The following is a 20,622-nucleotide window of genomic DNA, read 5'->3' as shown; positions in this document are numbered from 1 at the left end:
AAATCAGCTTTTCCTTGCGGTTCCAAAGTCTCTGCAACCTATATGCCATTACCACCGTACCTAGGCGAGATACAAGTCGTTCAGGGAGTGTCCGTTGGCTGCGGTTTACGAAATGTTTTGTGGTCAGCTAGGCAGTCAAAGTATATGGTATACTTCCGGCGCTATACAATTTTTCTTACTAAAGAAGAGAACAACAAGAAGATAAAAAAAGGGAAAAGAGAAGTAGATTCCCAGATCTATAGATGGATAGATATTCATGCTGTATGTACAATACGTTAAAGACCAAGACAGCCATCCGCGTTCCAGAGTCGGATCGGCTTGCAACCTTGCTCCCGCATTTTTGGTACATGTCTCGCTGCTATTGAGTAAAGAAAATGCAATTCTACTGCTGTAAGACTCGATATGATGGAACGCTGGCTACGTGTCCGTCGTCAGTACCCCGATCGCATGAGCGAGGTCAGAGGTCTTCTAGGGCTGCAGTGGCAACTATCGGTGCTGGCGCCGACGCAGCCAGTGCGACTCTGCAGGCATTCTTCTATTATCTGATTCGCCATCCCCGGTACCTACTGAAGCTACTACGGGAAATAGACGAGGCGCATCGCAGATTGGGGGCGATTTATCTGATGTGGTTCTGTACGCGGAGGCCGCAAAGCTGCTGTTTGTTGGGTCTTGGGCGGGTTATTGCGAGCTCTAGTAAGGACCATATAAATCACTACTTGTACGGAGTGGTAACTACTCTCCTGTCCACTTCACGCCATTTCGTATTCGAAGGTCAACCTATCTACATACCACACGAATCTCCGTCTCGCCTGCACCATGGCACCCGGCTATGATTCTTTTGTCGAGGCCTTTCACGATGCGTGCGAAGCCGTTGACCTGCCAAAAACCCAAGAAGCCCTCGCCATCGGGTGACTCAACGCCGAGGACCTCGACCATGGTCTTGATCCCAACAGAAGCTACCGCAACGGCGATCCTATCCTAGTGTACATGTCAGTCCTGTTCAGCCAAATATTCGTGGCCGCGAACTGACTCTTGATAAACAGCCGAATGAGTAATTCTGCCTGTGCTCGCGAATTAATCTCGCGAGGCGCTGACCCTAACGGTTCTGGCCCTAGGGTGGCCCCCCTCGCCTAAGCCATTACCCACACCGGTGAAGAAGTTACCTCTCTGATTGAACTGCTTCTCGCATACGGGGCCAAGCTGGAATAATATCTCCTCTTTGACGTCGTGGCTCCGCGTGTGGTCTAAGTAGAGTTCATGACTAGGTTTCTTCTGGACAAGGGTCTCGATCCTAACGCAACCTCTGTCAAATGGGGCAATCCTTTACACCGTGCTATCCACTATACCAAGTCGAATATCGTCAAATTATTACTGGATGCAGGCGTAGGTCCTACAGGACAATCGGCTCATCCACAATACCGTGGCGGAAGCCCCTTACAAATAGCTAAATGCATACGATCTTCAGGCTATATCGAGTCCCGAGACGTAGACACCGGTGTAGGTGACGATGAGGAAGTGAATCCATCGATATGAGCGATTTTCAAATTGACATTACGGTTCCACTCAAACCAAAATACGACTGGATATAACGCACGAAAAATGCGTGCTGAACTAATCCATTAAACCTATAGTTCACAGGACCTAGTAGTCCTTTTCTATTTTTCACAACAGCTACACCATATGTAAGTAATAGAAGTAATACGAAGAGAAATTAATGGCTCACTCTGGTCTATACGGTCCTCGGCTATAGAGAACTGTAGAAAGACCGCTACTATTAGACGAGACCCTACTATTTGAAAATGTCCACTTAAGCCGCGCTAGTAGAGACAAGTCATAGTGGAAGAAAGTGAATTTCTAGATCTTACAAGTGGGAAACTTTTAGCGGTCTATGAGGACTAATTTTCAATACAAATGTGTGATGCTAAGGAGTTTAGTATTCAGTCAATAAAATTAACCTGAATTTCGTTAGTATATGTGCATACCTAAACACAATATAGATTTCCCTATTGTATACCGACGTAACTCTTACCACCTATAGACCCCTCGATTCGACCTAGCAGAAAGGGGCACACCCACAAGTCCTCTTCCTGAAAGTCGTCCCCTGACTGTTCTGCATTCGTAGTTCTCCTTACAGATATAGATCACCTATCCAGACAGGCTACCAGAAGTAAGGCAAGTAAGAAGCGAGCAAAACAATAACAAAACACACAATAAAACATCTCACATGCTGGCATCCTTTCATTGCTCGTGACAAAAGCCATCCAACGTCGTACCAAACCAGAATGAAGAAAACGTAGCACCAAAAAGATAGCTGTAAGAATCTGTTCCAGATCCGGTGAACTTAGGGGTGTATGTATGTATGTATGCATATGGATAGTTGACTCTATGATACTGTTGGGTATAACACAGTTCCAAGGGAAAAGAGAAAAGGGAGAGGCGGAGACAGAGTGAAAGAGTGGTGGAGAATCGAAAGTTAATAGGCTCCGTGTTCTGGCTTGCTGCAATTCCATGGCCTGGGCGGGTGTGGCTTCCATTGGCTTTTTGGTCTTGGGCTCGTTCTCCCGGTACTGTTCGTCACTTTGTCAAGGGCGGGACGATGGCGGGACGATGGCGCGCAGAAGTGCGTGGACTGGAGTAACTGGCCTGGTATCCTTGACCTCGACCTCAAGCTGGTTTATGAGCGTCTGCGGGTTTAACAGTGTGGCCACCTTGTCCCCAGTTTGCCCATAGTAGTACCGCCATTCATTTATGGCTTTCTACGGCTTTGCGGAATAGAGTCATCCGAGTTACAGTGGATTTTATACTGTGATTGAAGGCGCGAGATCAAAGAAGCTGATGTCGCTAGCTTAGGTTGATTCCTGGGAGGAGGTTGCTTCTGAGTCGGTGTCGGACTCGTCTTCCATTACGATTCGTCGCATGACACTTTTATCGAATAGGTCAAGGGCAAAGCGTCGCGCTGGAAGACGGAAGTGATGGCTTTCGAGGATACTGAGGGTTTTGCGGAATAAGTGTGGTTGGTGGAATCGTTCGGGTTGCTTTGATTTCATGCTGTAGGTTGACGGGTAAGGTTAGAGGGACTGTTCTGTTCAAGACGGTATGGTTCGGGGAAGAGGGGGGCTATACCTATGAAGATCCGCCGCCGCTCGTTTGGACAAGACAGTGTTTCCCATATCGACGATGAGCTTTAGGATCTTTTGGTTGGTGGCATCTGCATCGGTGGTGGCTTCCTTGAATTTGTCATGAGACAAGCGTTTGGATTCTTGATTTCTTGAATGTGAAGGGAATTCCACCTGCAGAAAGAAAGATCAATCAGTCACAGGCCACAATTTCCTTTTAGATGTCATAGTTGAGTACATACCAGGAACAATTTATTGAAATCGGTGGGAAGGCACAGTCCTAGGGAATTTCCTTTCTGATCGATAGCAGAGTCCCATCCGAAATCTCTCAGTACCTTGAGACCATGTCGACTGCGGGAGATCAACCCCAATACGAAGAATGCGGTTCCCCTCATCGTCAGGACTTCAGCACTTTCGGCGATTTTAACTATACGCTCAACAATATCAGGCTCGAGGAACGGAGCGCCCAACTCCATGGAGCCAACGTTGCCAACGGCCCAGAGGCAGCCCTTAACTTTGAGTAAAATCTCAGTGTCTTCATCGTCCAGTCGGAAATCGCGGATGGTCCAAGCGAATTCGCTGAAATGGCCCGATTGCTCAAGAAGCTTGCAGCCTTCTGCGGTACGGGCCAGCTCGCGGTAGAAATGTGGTGGGACCAGCCCGATGTCTTGCAGATCCACGAGATCTTCAGGAACGAAACTGCCCCTTCGCGGTTGATCGACGTAGGCCCGCGATAAAGCGGCTTCCACTAGACCCACATATGCATCGTTGCGGCCCAAGAACCAATCGTCCATTTCTTGCGTGATGTAATCGAGTCCATCTAAATAATGATAGCCGACTGAGGTTGATAGAAACCGTAAGAGCAAAGGCGCGCCGATTTCACCCAGGTGGTCAAGGGACGGCCTGCATTTGACCACAAACTCGAGATAGTCTCGATGATTGCATGCCTCTTCGAGGATCTTCACAGCTATTTGGCATACGGACACGTCAGGATCATACAGTTGTGTGACAAGAAATTTAACAACCCAGTCTGCATTGCCTATAGCCATCTGTGGAGAAAGTGGAACATTCCCTACCGCGTACTTTCGGAGCAATTTTGTGGCGAAGATACGAGTATCCTTGGAGCCCGTTGTGAGAGCCTTGGATAGCATCACTCTCAAGTGACTGTCCTTTGTGTAGTCCATGTTGCCCAAGAGGGTCTGTATGAGGTCGTCTCGATCCCGAAGCTCAATGATATGATAAAACATGTTGAGCATGTGCCACCGTTCCATCATAGAAAGCCCATTGGTGTCGCCGGTCAATGTCCCTAGAAGGGCGAAGTACCCTCCGCTCAATGTGCTGGCCATTTGCTCTCGGGAGAACAATGGTGAAGATGACGTTAGCCCGCTCATACGATCAACCTGAGCAAGGCATTCCGCAACCTGTCTAAGAAATTTATTCTCGGCTAAGTACTTAATTCCCTCAGGGATTGAGACTAGGGTGCGCATCAATGCGCAACCTGTTCGAACGTAGCGTTGGTTGGGCTTCGTATTCGGGAGCATGGAGAACCTATACTTAAAAGGCCGGTAGAACCCCATGAGTCGCTTCATGAATTTTGATCCCTTGATCGCCTCGTCTAGCCTCTTGGGGTTTGTCAGGGGTCCCTCAACAATGCGGTGGATGAGATCCCATTTCCACTTTAGGTAATTCACTGTATTCAAGACATGCGTTTCTAGAATCGCATTGCGGAATTGGGTTTCATCCATTGTAGGGCTCATCTTGTCTTTGCTTTGGTCACTAGACAGAAGAGAGGCTGAAATATCAACATCCACACTATATCGCCCAGGTCCATTCGAGAAACCAACAGAGCGTGCCAACGTTCTGTTTATGCTTTCAATTTGATAAATTGTAGCCGTAGAAACATCATGATTCTCAACATCGAACTGGATAGCGGCGGGCAATAAGTGCGGGAGGACCTGAAGCTTGGAGCTTATCTCCTGTGGTAAAGAGTGCTGGGCTAACTTCAGGACTTCTGTCAAGAGTAATGTTGCTTTCCGTCTAAGAGACAGATCTTCTTCATCCTCGATGAGCTCAGAGAGAGCCTGTGCCTGTTAGCATGATCGGCAGCCACACGAGTTCATATTAAACAAAGTGAAACAGAAAATATACCTTTGACAATCCTGCATCCACTAATGTTGCAAGGATGAGGGTAGAAAAATGTGCTGTCAAGTCAAATTTACTCTCGTTGTCGTCGTAGTATCCGCGATATTGTTTCGCGTCAGTCTCTGACCGAAGATTTGAGACTCTGCCATAAGTTGTGAGTCGCCGACCTGCAAGGAAAGATGAAGACCATGACGGTGGTTTAATCCGTAAAGCATCGAACAGGAGCTCCATGATCAGATCTCTAGCCTGCGAATCTGGGTAGTGCAAGGACTCCAAGAGCGACTGTAAGGGCTTCCCCCCATTCCTTGCGAGAACCAATATGCCGGGCCAGCTCTTGAGCATTGCCGATATAGCTTTAGCTGATGATTTTAAACGACCGTTGCGAATGCTGTCGGCTAATGAATCAGTGAAGGGTGCAAGAACAGCTTCAAGCTCACACCCTCCTTGCAGGTGTTTCCTGCTTTGTGGTGTGTCAAGAACATGTAGAAAGCTCCCTATCAGAGATTCAGAAGCCCCAAATGTCCCTTCTGCTAGAGCGTCATGTAGTATTGCAAAGCCGCCAGCATATGCGATAAGCTCCGGGTCTTTGACTAAGATTTCGGCGAGAGTCATAATTGAAATATTTCGGAGGCGATCTTCGTAATGCTCAGCAACAGAGACAATAGTCCGCACCACAGAGCGTGAGATTTCACGCACACCATCCTTGACGTCTAGAAAAGCCCTGACGAATTTCAGGGCTTGCTCGCGCTCGATGCTCGCTTTGCTCTCCTTGACAAGCGACAAGATTACTAGCTCGTCCGTGTGTAATGAGCGGATGATCTGGAGCGATTTCCGATCTGCGATAGCATAGCGGGTCAACCTGTACCCAGCTGCTACAACTTCCTTATTGTCACTCAAGAGCATGACCTGGACACGCAACCCGAAAACAGACCAAGCTAGGTCGTACTTTAAGGTGGGATGTCGTTTGAAGAGTTCGACCAGGCTATTTGCGCGCTCGACATAGTAATCCGGCGACATGCCTTCGATCTCCAAAGCCTGCAATGTTTCCGCAAGTACATATGTCGGCGATTCCATTTCCGCCTCTCCGTCCTCCGGCTGGCCATCGTCCAACTCTACATTGACATTGCTCCGAGAGGGCGATCGCATGGAGCTGCCCTGAAACAAAGACGACAAACGACTCCGAGGAGGGGTGGACGGCGCCTGCGCACGTAACAATTCCTCCTCCAGCTCATGGTGCAACTCCGCGAGCTTTCGATTCGACGAGCTCAACTCTGATTCTACTTTTAACCTCTGATCCTTTGTGTGTTTCGGATTTTTGGCCAGCAATGCCTCGAGCATATTCTCCGTCCCTGTTTTGATTTTCATCTCCTTCGCAATCTTATTTCGGATCGCAGCCTGGCGCTCCTCGGTACTGGACAGGTCATCAGGCTCGACGTTACTGCTTCCTCTTCGCCTAAACGTCGTAGTATCGGGACGTGGCGTTGTACTCCGTGATGTTTTCATGCTCCGGAGCTCAGAGCTGAAGCTCCCTGGCCCCCCAGACCCAGAAGAGGGGGCCAGCGACGGCGCTGCCCGAAACCCGATAGTCGCACTGCCTCCAGACTCCGAGCGAGTATTCCTCCCTGACCGCGAAGCCGCCCCCGGCCAACTGCCGTCCACCGAGCCATCATCCAGGCTAGAATATGACCGCCCATCTCCCACAGCGCGGTGCTGGGTCGAAGTCGCCGAGAACGCTGAGTTATATCCGGACGCCATAGATCTCCATCTAGCCGTAATGAATGCCTATCACCTGTCACGAATGAGATGAAGGATGGAGGGCCGCATTGAGTTCACCGAGGGAAGTTCGACCAGCACCGCGATGACGAAAGCTATCTTCGTGAATATAGATCGAGCGCGCTTGAATCGGTTGGGCTAGAGAGCGGGTCCGGTATGGAAGGGAGGGGGAAGAGGCCGCAGTCGCGAAGAGCTGTTCAGTTGGAGGCCAGAGGAGGGGGTAATCGGGAACGTATAGGAGTGTGATCAGGAATTCACATGTACCACGGAACAGCAGATGACGGTTTTAAATCAAGAAGCAAGTCCACGAGTTGCTCGATGGGAGATCTGAGCCCCATCCTACCGGTGGTTTCAGGTGATCGTTGTCCGCTGACTAACCAGGTCCTATAAATGGCCTCAGGCTGCTAATTCTATCAACGCTGCAACTTCCACTATATAAATCACATCTTGATCAGCATTTTAGTAACACGGCAGTCAAACATATATGATTCAAAGAGAAATTGAATCCCAGGATATCCCGGTTACCAGTGGAGTCGTGCCATCTCTCCAGAAACACACAGAAAGCAAGCAAGGCTATATGTTCCACGCCTTTGTGCATGAATCAAATCAAGCTTATCCATTACACCCTCAAAAACCCAGACAGTTGAAAGCCTGACAGAGAAATATAAGACAACTCTCAGATGTTACAGAAATACAGGGATGTTTTGTTGTACTATCGAATTATCCCACAAACAAGGGCCCTTGCGTAACCTCATGGAAACTGCAATATCTCATCAGAGATATCGTTTGTTTCACCAGAACTGGAAAGCGCACAGCTAAGCTTTTCCTTACTCTGATACAACCAGCTTTTGCTTTGGAAGAGCTCAGTCTGGGATCCAGTGCTGGTAGTTTGTGACATCACTCTCCCCTACTCCATATGATCACAAAGATGTAGAACATGCCCAATCCCCCGCAAAGTTCACCGTATATCATCGGTGCAATAGATTGGATATCATAGGTATTCTGATACGTATAATTAATTCGTATTCCACCACGCATGCAAACGAGTTCATATAACATACATGAGTGAGATGCCACTCACAATGTTACCCCCAGGCCGTGGGGCCCTATCGATTTATATACATTACTAGGAACTCTGATAGCTCGCTGGTTCGTATGATGACAGATCCGAAGCCACTATGTTTCTGAATAACACCACAATCATGATTACTAAAGTACTGGTCGAGATCGAGTAATTGTTTAAGGAACAGTTGTAATATTGGTATAGATCACCTCAGTTTCAGCATTGGAGGCTACTGGGTGGCTTTCGATTATCTTCGTAACCTGATGTACCACAACATATTGAATGCGCATTCCTTGAGCCAGACCTGGAATAAATGGCTACGTAGTGTTCCAAAAGACATACGTAAGTATATTGTCAATTTGACCCATAATTAAGATTCAGTACTACCTGATAATCCCGCTTTTCCCTAGATTTGTTCGCATCATTTGCCTGCATTGGTCACTTTATTTTTTGATTCTTTTTTGATCCTGGGCTAGGGCTCCGAGCCTTCTTTGCCCTAGAAAAGATTATCGACAATCACAGTGGTGTATCTACAAACCCAGAAGGCTGTCCCCTGGTGGAAATATCCTAATTCAAAGCTAGACTAACCGCCAATTCGTGGTTCTGGTCGAGCGGCGGATGTGTTGACATTGAATCTATGATGTAGCCTCATGCGTTGTCACTTCACGAAACCCTTCTACCTATTATGCTAGCCTACGTATTTTCCGTTTCCATAGACCCATTTCCAACGTTGCCAAGATCGCGATGTGTCCAGGGGCAAGATTTAGTAATTATGTCTTCTCGAACTCCGGACTCGTCACCCTTACTGGTGGAGGCAGTGCAGATCAGGGACAAGGCAGGGTGACAGGGTGCGAGGGCATGATTAAGAACGGGCTCATACTGCACTTCAACGCTGTATGAATAGCATATTACTTTTTATCTTACACCGGCGGGAAAGCTACTGAGGTGGATTTCGATCTCAAAAAATGTCCATGTATTGAGGCTAGTTATTAGTATAATTCCAAATGCAATTCCTTATGCTCAGACTTATGCTGCTTTATCAAGGATCTTCTAATGTAGAGACTGTCATTATTGTTACGACCTCCTGTAGATCATTAGCCACGACGGAACCTTCACGGTATTATTTACATGTAGCATACTCTAGTATTACTACTGACTGCCACATCTCGATCAAATCCGGTGATATGATGAGTGATATGCCTGAGATTATGTTCTCTCAGACTCTATAGAGAGCCTTAATCCGGGTTACTCTCATGATAACTCTCGCTTGCTTCTTGACCGTCCTCGGCTTCATATGTGACATACCCAGGTACCGTTGGCCTCCTTCCTTCCTGGAAAGCTTAGTTGCTTGTCGTCTTCTCGAGGATTGTCTTCATCATTTCATTGCCCAGCTTGACGGCATCAGGGAAACGGGGAGCAAAGTATCCCTGAATCCGCTCAAATCGATCGCGGTAGGACTCAAAATCGCCAAATGAAACACAGTCTGACCATGCCTGCAGATAATGTCAGTACTTTGAACATGGAACTCCAAGATACATGATAATGCGTTCTGAAAAGTGCCCCTCGGGAAACCCAAATAAACACTACTTACCCGAGCCGCAAATGTAAATTCTAAATCGTCAGAACGGAACATCTTGTCGTCAATAGCAGTATCCAATGCCGCATCAAGTAGATCTGGGTTGCGGAAAAGGTACTCCGTAACTCCCAACCAAAGACGAAAGAGCTATAGGTGTAACGTAGCAGTGAGCCAATGATCAATGCATACTGTAAACAAATATAAAGTGGTGCTCACAGGTGTAGAACAGATCATATGGTCGTAAGGAACAATTCCGAGCTTTGACCAGCAATCAACAATTGCGAGCAAACTAAGATGACTGTTGGGGGTGGTCTCCTCACGAGGTCCGTTCGAGAGCGAGAAACGGTCAAGAACTTCGTCCTTCAGCAACAGATCCTGTCCCTCGGTGCCGGCTCTGAAGACGGCTGCGCCTGCAGCCTTGACACGTCGCTTAAGCTCCTCTCGACGACCCTCGATCATCAATTTGTACAGCTCAGTCACCGATTCAGCATACTGCCGTATCTGTTCCCTCGCACTCGGATTAAGGATAGCCAGACCAGCGTAGACGTGCCATTTATTAGAGTAGATGCGTAAAGTGATATTGATCTTTACGTTCTCGATTCCCCCTACCCAACGAGATATCTCCCACGGGAATTGATTATTCGCTCGCCATGCGGTTCCCATGCTCAGGAAGGCTGCATGCGTCACAGCTTGTGTATCTGCGGTGATTCGGTCGTGCATAGCGCCAGTCAGGTAAACGAATTTGGATTCGAAGGATGACAGGACGTTTTCCACGAAATGAAGACTCTCGTCCGATGCACGGTGCTGTATTAAGACCTGAACCAATGTTATCATATATACGAAACCGATGGTGATGCGCATGTCATACCAGTGGTTGACCTTTCGGGTTGACTTTAGGGCCATGGAGCGAGTGGCAGGATACAATTTCTACATCCGAAGGGAGATGTTCATCAAATGCGGCCAGCTCAGGAGCTTTGCAAGATGTTTGGCCACCGACAATGGCACCGACCTTGGTAGCTGCGTCAACGAGTCAGACACTGCTTGGAATGAATGGCAGCGGTAGTTTGGCTAGACATACATGGGCCATATTCCGCCACTACCTTGTTAATCATTCCGGCCTCTACACTGTATATAATGAAGTCGCTTATTCTTGAAACTAGGTGTCCATTCGGGTAGATTGTGACACCTTTCTATATACGATGAGTCTAGGAACAGCGTGAGCTGTGATCAATAGACGTACTTGAGCAGCAAATTCTGTTTTCAGGCTTTCAAAACTATCGGGCTTGTCACATGCATTTATCCTTCAAAAGGAGTATTCTTGTTAGTATCTAAAACATGTCTATCGGAATATACGAGCAAATACACCGCGACGGCCTAGGTGACAATAACAAATTAGCCCATGAATACGTAAGGTTAATCTTGGAAAGGCAGCCATTGAGATGATTTAGGATCAGACAAAAAAGATATAGGTAGCTGAGATTTTACATCATTGACAGCCCGGCAGTAAACCATAGACCAGGATGGCGTAACGGCTCAACCACCAGACCATACTCGAGCCAAATGCACTCAAGTCATCATCCAAAAGATAGGCAACACAGAGATTGCTGGGATAAAAAGGGAAAGGTTGTCTTACCTATTAAGCGAGAGATCACAGTGGGAGGCACTGACAAAGACCGAAAAACATTGGGGGATATTACCTCCACCCTGCCATGCTCAAACGCTGGGCATACATCTTGCCCATGTCACCCATGCCGATAATGCCGATCATGGCATTTTCCTTAGTGAAAACCATCTTTGGCTAGCAACAGCAAGATACACTGAATGGTCGACTCAAATTATCATCCAACGAACCACGCCAGAGCAATCAACCATTCATCAAGCCGTTGCACTGATTGCGAAACGAGAGAAGTGTGTGTGAAGAAAAGAAAAGAGAGTTGTCAGCAGAAAGGAGAGAATTTATGCGGAAATCCACCGCGTCGCCGGGCCGACTGTTCACCGAAACGGCCCCACTAATACAGCGCTGAGAACAATCAGCGCCTTAGGCTGCGACTCGCTTGCCCATGGCCGAGACTTGACAGCCATCCAATCAGAGTCGGCGATTTGACCGTAGGGCACACACCATCCATTTTCCTTATCCAAGTCGACTGAAGGGTCAGTTTTCCTTCTTTCTCTTTTTCCATATTCCATACCACAGTCCAGCACAACAACAATGGCCCCCAAGCAGAAGACCGCTGCCGCTAAGGAAAACGTCACTCTCGGCCCTCTGGCCGGAGATGGTATGTGCAATTCGAAATTTCATATTCTGCGCGCAAGACTAATAGAATGGGTTTTCAGGCAAGCTCGTTTTCGGCGTTGCTCGTATCTTCGCCTCCTTCAACGATACCTTCGTCCACGTTACCGATCTGAGGTTCGTCGCATCGCTTTTCCTATGACTCCTTCATACGATTTTCCCTCGCATAAAGATTGATATGTCGGAGATGGAATATGGAATATCGAGCTGGCAAAGGAACACGAGGCTAACCCATCGATTACAGTGGTCGCGAAACCATCTGCCGTGTCACCGGTGGTATGAAGGTCAAGGCTGACCGTGACGAGTCTTCTCCCTACGCTGCCATGTTGGCTGCCCAGGATGTTGCTGCCCGTTGCAAGGAGCTCGGTATCAACGCTCTCCACATCAAGATCCGTGCTACCGGTGGTAAGTAGCGTTCACACATCTCGGAAAAGGAATACCAGCCGGAGGACTAAACCCCCATCATAGGTAACGGTACCAAGACCCCCGGTCCTGGTGCTCAGTCCGCTCTCCGTGCTCTTGCCCGTTCTGGCATGAGAATCGGCCGCATTGAGGACGTCACACCCACCCCCTCCGACTCTACTCGTCGCAAGGGTGGTCGCCGTGGTCGTCGTCTGTAGGTATGTGCGGGTACGTCTTCTCCAAATTGGGCAAGCTTTTTGCTTGGCTGGATGGGAGGCTACCAGCAGAGTACTCTGCCTGCGGATGTGGATGGAATAAACGCGAAGAACGGCTATTATCGCCTGGTCTTCAATTTTTTCATATCCAAAAAGTTTCTATTCGGTTTTGGGCATAAGTAGTCTCTGAAACAGCAGCTACCTCGTCAATATACCTCAACTAGAACCGTCTGTCTTATATTCCTGTCGTAGAGAACTAGTAGTGGTGTATCACATGTTTTAGAGCGCTCTAGAGCCGGTGGAGGTAATTTCGACACTATTGATATCCTTAAATAATTCCCACTGCCAGCTCGGACATTTCCCATGGTAGTGGAAACGCTAAGAAAATAAATACTTCGATAAGGTCAGGATTTATCGGAAGCTTATCTAACTATGATCCAGGCCAGACTCTTCCCACCACCCCGCGCTGAGATTTGCGCGAACACCTCTCTGCTACCCAGTTTTAATTGGCCGGCTTGCTTTCAAGTGCGCTGCATGTTGAACTACTGAGTGCTAGGAAAGGCCAAGTAGAGCCAACCAAACAGCTTAGGACGAGCCTATTTGCGACAAGCTCCGTCATCGCAGGACCTACAGCTGTGCTTGACTTAACAACTCCAGAGATTAGAGCAGCTATATATCGCAAACTTAGCCAGCTCACCCTTGATATCCCCCAAACAGTCGCTCGTCAACAACTAAAGCTATGGCTTCCGTGACTCCGTCTCCCACCATTCTCGTACCCCACCTACCACCAAAAACTCTAGTCGGCATAGACCTCATTACCTTCACATCCACGCCGAATTTCCACGGCATCCGCGACCTACCCGATGGATGGCACTTTCTCTACACAGGAACGACAGAAAGTCTGTCGTTGAGGAGTGGCGGGTGGTTTTACGTCGGCGATATCAGCGTAGCCGGGCACAATAATGAGGGTGCGTTAATTTCGGCCCCGCTCGGAAATCTAGGAAACGAGGTGATTGTTTGGAAATGGGATACGGAGGCCGAAACCCTGGCACCCTTACTTGCTAGCGATGGTGCGGATAGACAGGAAGCAATGCGGCATAAGGCCAATCTAGCGGCTGTTTGGCAAAGTGGAGGGTTATTCCGCTACCGCAGTCGTGTGCCAACGTCATCTGGAGGAAAGGCTCAATCGCGGGATGTTGGGGACGACGAGAATGAGAAGGAAGGTCGACGGGACTGGGAAGGTCTCACGGACCGGTTGTCCCCGACGCTTTTGAGACGCGTTGTCGGGAGCCCTGAGATTGATGTGGATGGGCGGCCGAGGTGGATGGTTACTTCGGCGAGCACGGCACAAAGGGATAGTGAAAACATACCAGGGATTCCTGAACCGGGTCAGGACTCTGATAAACTAGCGGGCGTCATTGGGGAACAGGAGAGCGAGTTTTCGTTCCTACCGATTAACCTAAAGAGGACTTGGAGGGAGGGGGCTGTTGGACGTGAGAGGACTGAGGCTGCCCAGGATCGTTCTTGGGCGCTTGGAGATCTCATACAGCAAATATCCATTACGGACCGAGAATCAAACGAGGTCGATGAGCAGTTCGGGGAGTCGCAGATCCTGGGTGAACTGCAGTTTACTTTCCTGATGGTATTAACGTTGATGAATTACTCATGTCTTCAGCAATGGAAGAGATTACTGAACTTGATACTTACTTGTCAAAGAGCCATATATGAGAGAGAGCAGTTTATGAGTAACGTGCTCCGGTTGCTCTTGCTACAGCTTCAAAGATGTGACGATATCGAAGGAGGGTTCTTCGACCTTGATGGGGAAGAGGGCGGAGAGTTTCTACGAAAGCTGCTGATGAAGTTCAGGACGTCGCTCTATCAAGTTATTGAGGATGCCGGGCAACCGGTGAAGGATAGTTTCAAGAAACTGGAAACATGGGTGAAAGATGAATACGATTGGGAGCTCAATCGTGGCGCTTTTGTACGGCGAGGCATGCTTCAGTTAGAGGATGGGGAGCAAGTTGAAATGGACATGAGCGACAATGAGGACGATGAGAAGGGAGAATATGCCCCCGTTGTGGTAGACCTGGGTGAAGGCAACATGACGCAGGATGAATAGTGACATTGGTATGAATTGACATGCACTAATGAAGAGTTGGTGTCAATCCTTACATATAAACTACCTTATCCCGGTGTCATGTTCTTAGGTAATCGTAGCAAATCGGGGATACGGACTGGAAAGCCAAAAACATTAAACAAAACGCTCAATTACATCTATGATCTATGATATGTAATATATGAGGATCCTTGACCCTGTGACATCGTCTCTCGTGTTATGTACAATACCCCGCCTAAGCGTCTCATTTTCATCTCCAAGAATGGAAAATCTCCCCGTTGCCCTTCATTTTTCGCTTTCTCCTTCAATGATGTAGGACCATTCATGATTTTCCTTGCCATCCTTACCGTACATGATGGCCTCGAGCCAAGATTTAATCTGGGCAGCATATCCGGCCCGGGCTGCCCCAGCCTCCAGCATATCCATATCAATATCGCCGTTCCGGATAAGCTTAATTGGGGTGACAAAGAACTACCTTATCGTTAGCATATCATTACTTGAAATTTACTTGCGGGGTGTAACTTACGGCAGTACCGCAGACGAAAGCTTCGATGATGCGGCCCTCTTTCCAAGCTTGTTCGACTTCACCAATAGTGAAGGTCTTCTCGACAACCTCTACCGGAGCAAGGGGACCGGTAGACTTGGCCAATTCTGAGCGTGCCAGCTGAAGGACACTACGGCGAGTAATACCGGGAAGAATCAACTGGTTCTCCAGGGGTGCCGTGACAAGCTCAATTTTTCCGGTTTCCTTGTTGTCCCAAACAATGAAGAAGTTGCTAGCACCCGCCTCAGTTACCTGACGGTCCTCGCCAAATAGCCAGAGAATCTGGTCAAAGCCGAGAGCTTGAGCTTTGCCGTGCGCAACCAACGAGGGACCGTAGTTCGCTCCGAGCTTTGCATAGCCGAAACCACCTGGCCAGGCACGGATAGTATCGGGGGTTGAGGCGAGAAGCTTCAAGCCGGGTTTAGTGCCTTGTTCAGGCTTCTTCAGCTTGGAAGGATCAGGCCATGGTACGGCGATAATGAAAAGGAGGGCCTCCTTGGGAGTCTGGACACCCAAATGAGGGCCGTTGCCGATGATTGTAGGGCGAAGATAGAGGAAGCGACCGGGTTGGTCCTTGGGAAGCCAGCCTATGAATTATTGGGTTAGCCGAGAAAACAACTGTCACGAGCAAGATCAAGGTCACATACGGGGTCCATCGATCTGGAGCAACTTGGCAATGAGAACCTTCAGCTCTTCATACCGGAAGCTAGGCAGAGACGCTCTTTGAGAACTCATGAGCAGTCTCTCTCCGTTGCAATCCGGTCGGAACAGACGCAATTTGCCATCATATCCTCTGTACACCTTCATACCCTCAAAACATTCGGTGGCATAGTGCAAGCAAGATGCGGTGGGAGGGATGCTAAGGTTCTCGAATGGTTTCACTTCGGGAGTTTCCCAGCCATTGGCCACGGTCCATCGGGCAGTGACCATATGGTCCGTACAGTACGAATGGCTCAATTCCTCGGGCGAGCCGGGTTCAGGGACCGGGCGGAGATTTGTCGACCGAGTGATCTTGACCACAGAGGCATCAAGCTCTGCTGTGGAGTGTGCAACGGAGCCCATGGCGAATGTTTCACACTGTTCAGGTGTCTGGACAGGTATCTGAGGAGTTTAAGGTGGTCGCGGAAATATAAACCGTGCGGTATGAGTCACAGAGCACTCGTGCAACTTCCGAACGAGAAGGGTGCGAGATCGGGGCAGGTCTGAAGTCCACTGGTTTGTGGGCAATACGTTATACAAATACTAGATCGGAGCAGATTTATACGAGGAAGAAGAGTGAAGGGTCCTCCAATTACTTCTCTTGGCTTCTATTAAGGTTCAGAGACATAGGGCGTAGAAGATTTTTTCTTCTCGGGACCGACTCATTGTTTGGAACGTTGCCTTCGATATCCGAGCTACCACGGCAACTTTTCGCCCCAGAGAATGTTTGACAGGAATCAATTGCCATTGACTACTGGGTCCGTTCCCTGGAATTATCGAATGAGACTTGTTCTGGTGTCGAGAACTGCTCTGGAACGCTTTATCTACCTGCAGAAAAACCTCTATCGATCGCCCCACCGCCTTTGCCCCTCTATCAAGGTGCCGATGCTAACCGGGGGCGGTGAAAGCAGAAATGAATTGGATCCTTATCGATTCACTGCGAGTTCCTGGCTTCAAGGGGAATTATATATAAAGACAGACTGACAAAAATATAAAATACCAGGTTGGGGGAAGTATTGATGTGAGTGATGCTGACATTTCAAACTAGACAAATGCATGGTCCTTAAATAGACTTCTGCATGGGTGGTAAGCAAAGGATAATTTATCTTCTAATTTATGCCTCTTGGCATCATACCATAACCTGACCGCACTGCATAGCTGCGAGGTCGGAGAAGGGCTGTTCACATTGCACTAGGAGATACTGATGCACCATAACCCTAACTCAAAAGCAGTACTATTATCTAGGCCGAGATGTGGGTGCCCATTGCGGTTACTGGAGCGGACTTGGAGTTTTGCCGTAGGAATCAAAGGCTTCTCCTCTCTGGGCATCAGCTGGACATTGGCTGTTTACCTATTTTCCCATTTTTCGGTGCACTAATATACCTAGTAGGGACAATTTGCCCATGCCTTCTTCCACACTATCGGACTCAGCAAGTATTGAGAATTCCGCTCGTTAAAGGGGGATCGGAAATGGTGAGGGGGCCATGGTGTTCGACTGCAGCTCAATTAACACGCTGAATAGGTATTGTGGGAGGAATTATGCTCGTGTCTGATCTGGATCTCTTATAAAATTTTGATAACCGTTAGAAACGAATGATATGATTCCCTTTAATTTATTTGCCTAGTAAGCTATGGTTTATAAGATCTAGTTGTTCTGAAACTATAGATAGGATATCTTAATCGAGCTGGCTAGTAGTTATACTGATTAATTTATAGCTCGGCCTCATTTGCATAGTCATGATGCGCTCAAACATTTGATAAATTCCCTTGTTAGAAAAGCATATAATTTAGCTCTATGAGCCTCTTACATATTAGTATAATTTTGAGCTACCTTTGGGCAGAGATGGATAAGTAAAATGCCTTATAGTTGAAGCATTCACCAATGCTCAAGCTGTTATAGGCTGCAGGGGCTGGGAGTATCTAGGATCATGTGAGAGTTAGAAATGTCACATTTTCATTCTTTCACTCATCTTGGGCCCTTCCTTACCCGCATTCTAATCATAAAGATACTTATGCTTTACCTTCACACTAATTCAAGCCCGCATATTTCAGGTGACCATCAACCCCGACTAGGAATTAAATATAACGCTATGCTAAATGGAGATTAAATATCTGACTCTTGGCGTTACTTTGAAGGAACGAATAAAAGTACATCATTGGCTGACGCCGAGCAAAGCAGTCATAAAAGCTCATGGTCCACTACTGGAAAAAGATCTCATAGATGTTCCTTTGCTGGTTAGCCCTCTGAGGAGTTCTTGGTCGTTACGGCTTGTGAACGCCCTTCGTGATAGACAAATGGCGAACATACATGGCTAGTAAACTCTTTGGCCTGCACTTTTACGATTCTGATGCTCAGCTTCTCTAGAACATTGTTACTGAGAGCGTAGAGCATCGAAGTTGAAGGATTTATATCCATATGATGATCTCCTAGCAAGAGATTTATGTACACCTCTTCTCCAGGAGCGCAATTGGCAAAGGTACCTCCTATACTAGTGCTAGTTCTCAAAGCTTGATTGTCACTTCCGCAAATAATATGTTAGAAACATATCCTTTTTTTTCAATCCCAGCTTACAATAGATCTGTGTCGCTTCTCGCCAAGGTTTGTTCTATAAGAATAGGGCGACCTAAACCCCCCCCCGGTAGGGGAGCTAAATTTTCGTAGCCGTTCTTACATAGGTTGACTCGAGCTTACCCTCTCGCGGGCAGTCATGTACCTTTTTCTTTCTTTCTCGCTCACCCAACCGTGGAGACGCTGGACAGCTTGCGCATCATTGATAAAATAGCCGAATTCCTAGTGCTCTATGCAACCGCAACCACGCCCACGGCTCTGTCTTCTAGAATTGAATAAGTACATCCCGTGGTATAAGCATTGCTAAAGTATTAATGATTTCTCCTGAGTCCTTGAAACCACGTCAAGCTACGCCTCTCCGATAACGAGGCCCTAAGAGACCGCACAAAAGTTTACTTTCGACCACATTCATGCATCACGTCAGCGGAATATGCATAACAAGAACGCAAGGAACCCTCCTCCCTAGGTTTAGATTCAATTGTGACAAGCTAGGCAGATTGGATAGTCCCGAACGTTGATAGTGCCACAGCAACTATCTCATCTTCTTCGAGCCTGTCCCCAGATACTCCTCAGCTCGCGAAAGATAAACAACATGATGACCTCTTCCAGCTCTTCTTTGGGCAGGCTTATGAAACTGCATCCGCGAAAGGAATTTGGAATGTTGATGCGCATACTACCACCGCCAAAGAGACGGTGCTCACTTTGGGCAGTTGTAGTAGACATATACCGCTGTATTTCATTGATCCTTCAGGGCCGCGAACAGATAGTGAAGTAGTTGAAGAACGGCTCTAGTAAGAAATTTTCTTACCGTCAAGGCCTGCTCAAAACCGCAGTCGACGAACGGGGCAAGTGATACATTTTGCACGAATGCTTTATCGCCGATCATTCCCATATCCTAGTTACCATCCGCATACGCTTCTTTCTTGAGTGTTTCAGCAACCTGGTATCCCTAAGGCGGAACCTGTTCTTCCTTTCTCAATATTGACCTCGTGACGTGATACTATTTCGCTCGTATACCACGAAGGTGACACAAAAGAGTTGCAGTTTACCAAAAGACTGGAATGACCCCATGAAGGCAAATAGTTTCATGGTTCGCGAATTAACGAAGTATTTTCTAGGCCCAGGGAAAGGATTCTATAAGCTATCATGCCTTTCGTCCTAAGCTTGATTTTTGGTCATGCTATGAGGAAGGCCGAAAATGGAGCGGCTCGCTTCTATTAGCCGACATTCTCGCAGCCTTGCATGTATCTGTTATTTTATCATGAATCTTGGCTATTTACTCTATGAAAAAACAATACGTATATGAAAATATAGATTAAGGTATAAATATTCCTAAAACTCCGACACCGAATTGCCCGGGACTTGCTAGAAATCGACCAATAACGTCATGCGGATCCATATGACTAACAGTTGATCGATAATCAATCCTCAACTTTCACTGCATTTGCTGTCTACAAAAACAACTTCGCCTTCTAACATCATTCGGTCCCGACTATGTCTCGATCGATGTTATCCTCCGCGGCTCGCCAGCTATGGCGACAGCAGTTCCCCCGCAGAGGAGTTCCAGTCCTCCCATCCTCAAAAACCCGGTTGAGCATCTCCCCATCGCTCGGCGACTCTACCCCCCGCCGGCAGCTATCCTATGCAAGCTGCGAGTCAAAGACGATCCGACTAAATCCCCCACGGAGAACTATCTCCCCATTCATGCGTGTTCAACAGCACTGCGCCTTTTCCTCTTCGTCCATCAGAACCGCCACCAAGGTCCTACAGAATCCGCGAACCGGCGAGGATGGCAACCCACTGATGATTGATATCTCCCCCCGCGCTGCAGAAGTATGTCTACATCTCCGTTCGTCTGTTGCATCTTCCTGCTCTACTAGCGTGTGGTTTGACTCGGTATATGCGGTTTGTGTTGGGCGGGAGGTTAGCTCCTCTGGTTGTGGCGGTTGATCCAGGAGGGTTGCAACTGAGGAAGAAATACTATGCGCTTGGGCGCTAAAACTCTTGTTCAATCGTCTGTTGAGTACATACGACCATAGGGTGTGGAAAACAGGGCTTCCCGTCCGCTCAGCCGTACTTAAGCCACACGCCGGCCGGTTAGTAGTTGGGTGGGTGAC

At 47.9% G+C, this 20,622-nt stretch overlaps 9 protein-coding genes across 9 annotated transcripts; 5 read left to right on the top strand and 4 right to left on the bottom strand.

The window, feature by feature from the left end:
• Positions 1–628: 628 nt before the first annotated feature.
• BDW43DRAFT_295402 (uncharacterized protein) lies at positions 629–1,459 on the top strand (the record flags this gene model as incomplete). Its single annotated transcript, XM_032044059.1, has 2 exons — positions 629–978; positions 1,258–1,459. A coding segment is annotated over exon 2 (202 nt), but the record flags the coding sequence as incomplete, so codon positions are not given.
• Positions 1,460–1,913: 454 nt separating this feature from the next.
• On the bottom strand, positions 1,914–2,690 carry BDW43DRAFT_29126 (uncharacterized protein). The gene has a single exon (XM_032043588.1). The coding sequence runs from the start codon at positions 2,532–2,534 to the stop codon at positions 2,142–2,144; it is 393 nt and encodes a 130-aa protein (XP_031893740.1). The 5' UTR covers positions 2,535–2,690; the 3' UTR covers positions 1,914–2,141.
• Positions 2,691–7,340, bottom strand: BDW43DRAFT_29132 (putative cytosolic regulator Pianissimo). Its single transcript, XM_032043600.1, has 4 exons — positions 5,265–7,340; positions 3,359–5,197; positions 3,124–3,290; positions 2,691–3,048 (listed from the first exon to the last, which is right to left on the bottom strand). The coding sequence occupies exons 1-4, from the start codon at positions 7,011–7,013 to the stop codon at positions 2,847–2,849; spliced, it is 3,957 nt and encodes a 1,318-aa protein (XP_031893739.1). The 5' UTR covers positions 7,014–7,340; the 3' UTR covers positions 2,691–2,846.
• Positions 7,341–8,923: 1,583 nt separating this feature from the next.
• Positions 8,924–11,590, bottom strand: BDW43DRAFT_295388 (prephenate dehydrogenase (NADP(+))). The gene is made up of 7 exons (XM_032044058.1): positions 11,368–11,590; positions 10,911–10,971; positions 10,749–10,860; positions 10,539–10,687; positions 9,887–10,486; positions 9,686–9,817; positions 8,924–9,587 (listed from the first exon to the last, which is right to left on the bottom strand). The coding sequence occupies exons 1-7, from the start codon at positions 11,460–11,462 to the stop codon at positions 9,435–9,437; spliced, it is 1,302 nt and encodes a 433-aa protein (XP_031893738.1). The 5' UTR covers positions 11,463–11,590; the 3' UTR covers positions 8,924–9,434.
• Positions 11,591–11,765: 175 nt separating this feature from the next.
• Positions 11,766–12,812, top strand: BDW43DRAFT_295383 (40S ribosomal protein uS11). Its single transcript, XM_032044057.1, has 4 exons — positions 11,766–11,946; positions 12,005–12,077; positions 12,205–12,365; positions 12,429–12,812. The coding sequence occupies exons 1-4, from the start codon at positions 11,880–11,882 to the stop codon at positions 12,578–12,580; spliced, it is 453 nt and encodes a 150-aa protein (XP_031893737.1). The 5' UTR covers positions 11,766–11,879; the 3' UTR covers positions 12,581–12,812.
• A 409-nt stretch (positions 12,813–13,221) lies between these two features.
• Positions 13,222–14,871, top strand: BDW43DRAFT_29045 (AAR2 splicing factor family protein). The gene has a single exon (XM_032043516.1). The coding sequence runs from the start codon at positions 13,317–13,319 to the stop codon at positions 14,694–14,696; it is 1,380 nt and encodes a 459-aa protein (XP_031893736.1). The 5' UTR covers positions 13,222–13,316; the 3' UTR covers positions 14,697–14,871.
• A 107-nt stretch (positions 14,872–14,978) lies between these two features.
• On the bottom strand, positions 14,979–16,299 carry BDW43DRAFT_305003 (branched-chain amino acid aminotransferase, cytosolic; the record flags this gene model as incomplete). The annotated part of the gene is made up of 3 exons (XM_032045715.1): positions 14,979–15,164; positions 15,220–15,824; positions 15,885–16,299. The coding sequence occupies 3 exons, from the start codon at positions 16,297–16,299 to the stop codon at positions 14,979–14,981; spliced, it is 1,206 nt and encodes a 401-aa protein (XP_031893735.1).
• Positions 16,300–17,018: 719 nt separating this feature from the next.
• BDW43DRAFT_29033 (uncharacterized protein) lies at positions 17,019–17,548 on the top strand. Its single transcript, XM_032043493.1, has one exon. The coding sequence runs from the start codon at positions 17,188–17,190 to the stop codon at positions 17,452–17,454; it is 267 nt and encodes an 88-aa protein (XP_031893734.1). The 5' UTR covers positions 17,019–17,187; the 3' UTR covers positions 17,455–17,548.
• Positions 17,549–19,884: 2,336 nt separating this feature from the next.
• Positions 19,885–20,622, top strand: BDW43DRAFT_29026 (uncharacterized protein). Its single transcript, XM_032043488.1, has one exon. It carries the CDS (start codon positions 20,000–20,002, stop codon positions 20,453–20,455), a length of 456 nt encoding a protein of 151 aa, XP_031893733.1. The 5' UTR covers positions 19,885–19,999; the 3' UTR covers positions 20,456–20,622.

This window comes from Aspergillus alliaceus, assembly GCF_009176365.1.
Source record: "Aspergillus alliaceus strain CBS 536.65 unplaced genomic scaffold BDW43scaffold_115, whole genome shotgun sequence".
Lineage (NCBI taxonomy): Eukaryota > Fungi > Ascomycota > Eurotiomycetes > Eurotiales > Aspergillaceae > Aspergillus > Aspergillus alliaceus.
Note: the sequence above shows the minus strand (reverse complement) of the source record. Positions and strands in the feature narration are given on the sequence as shown.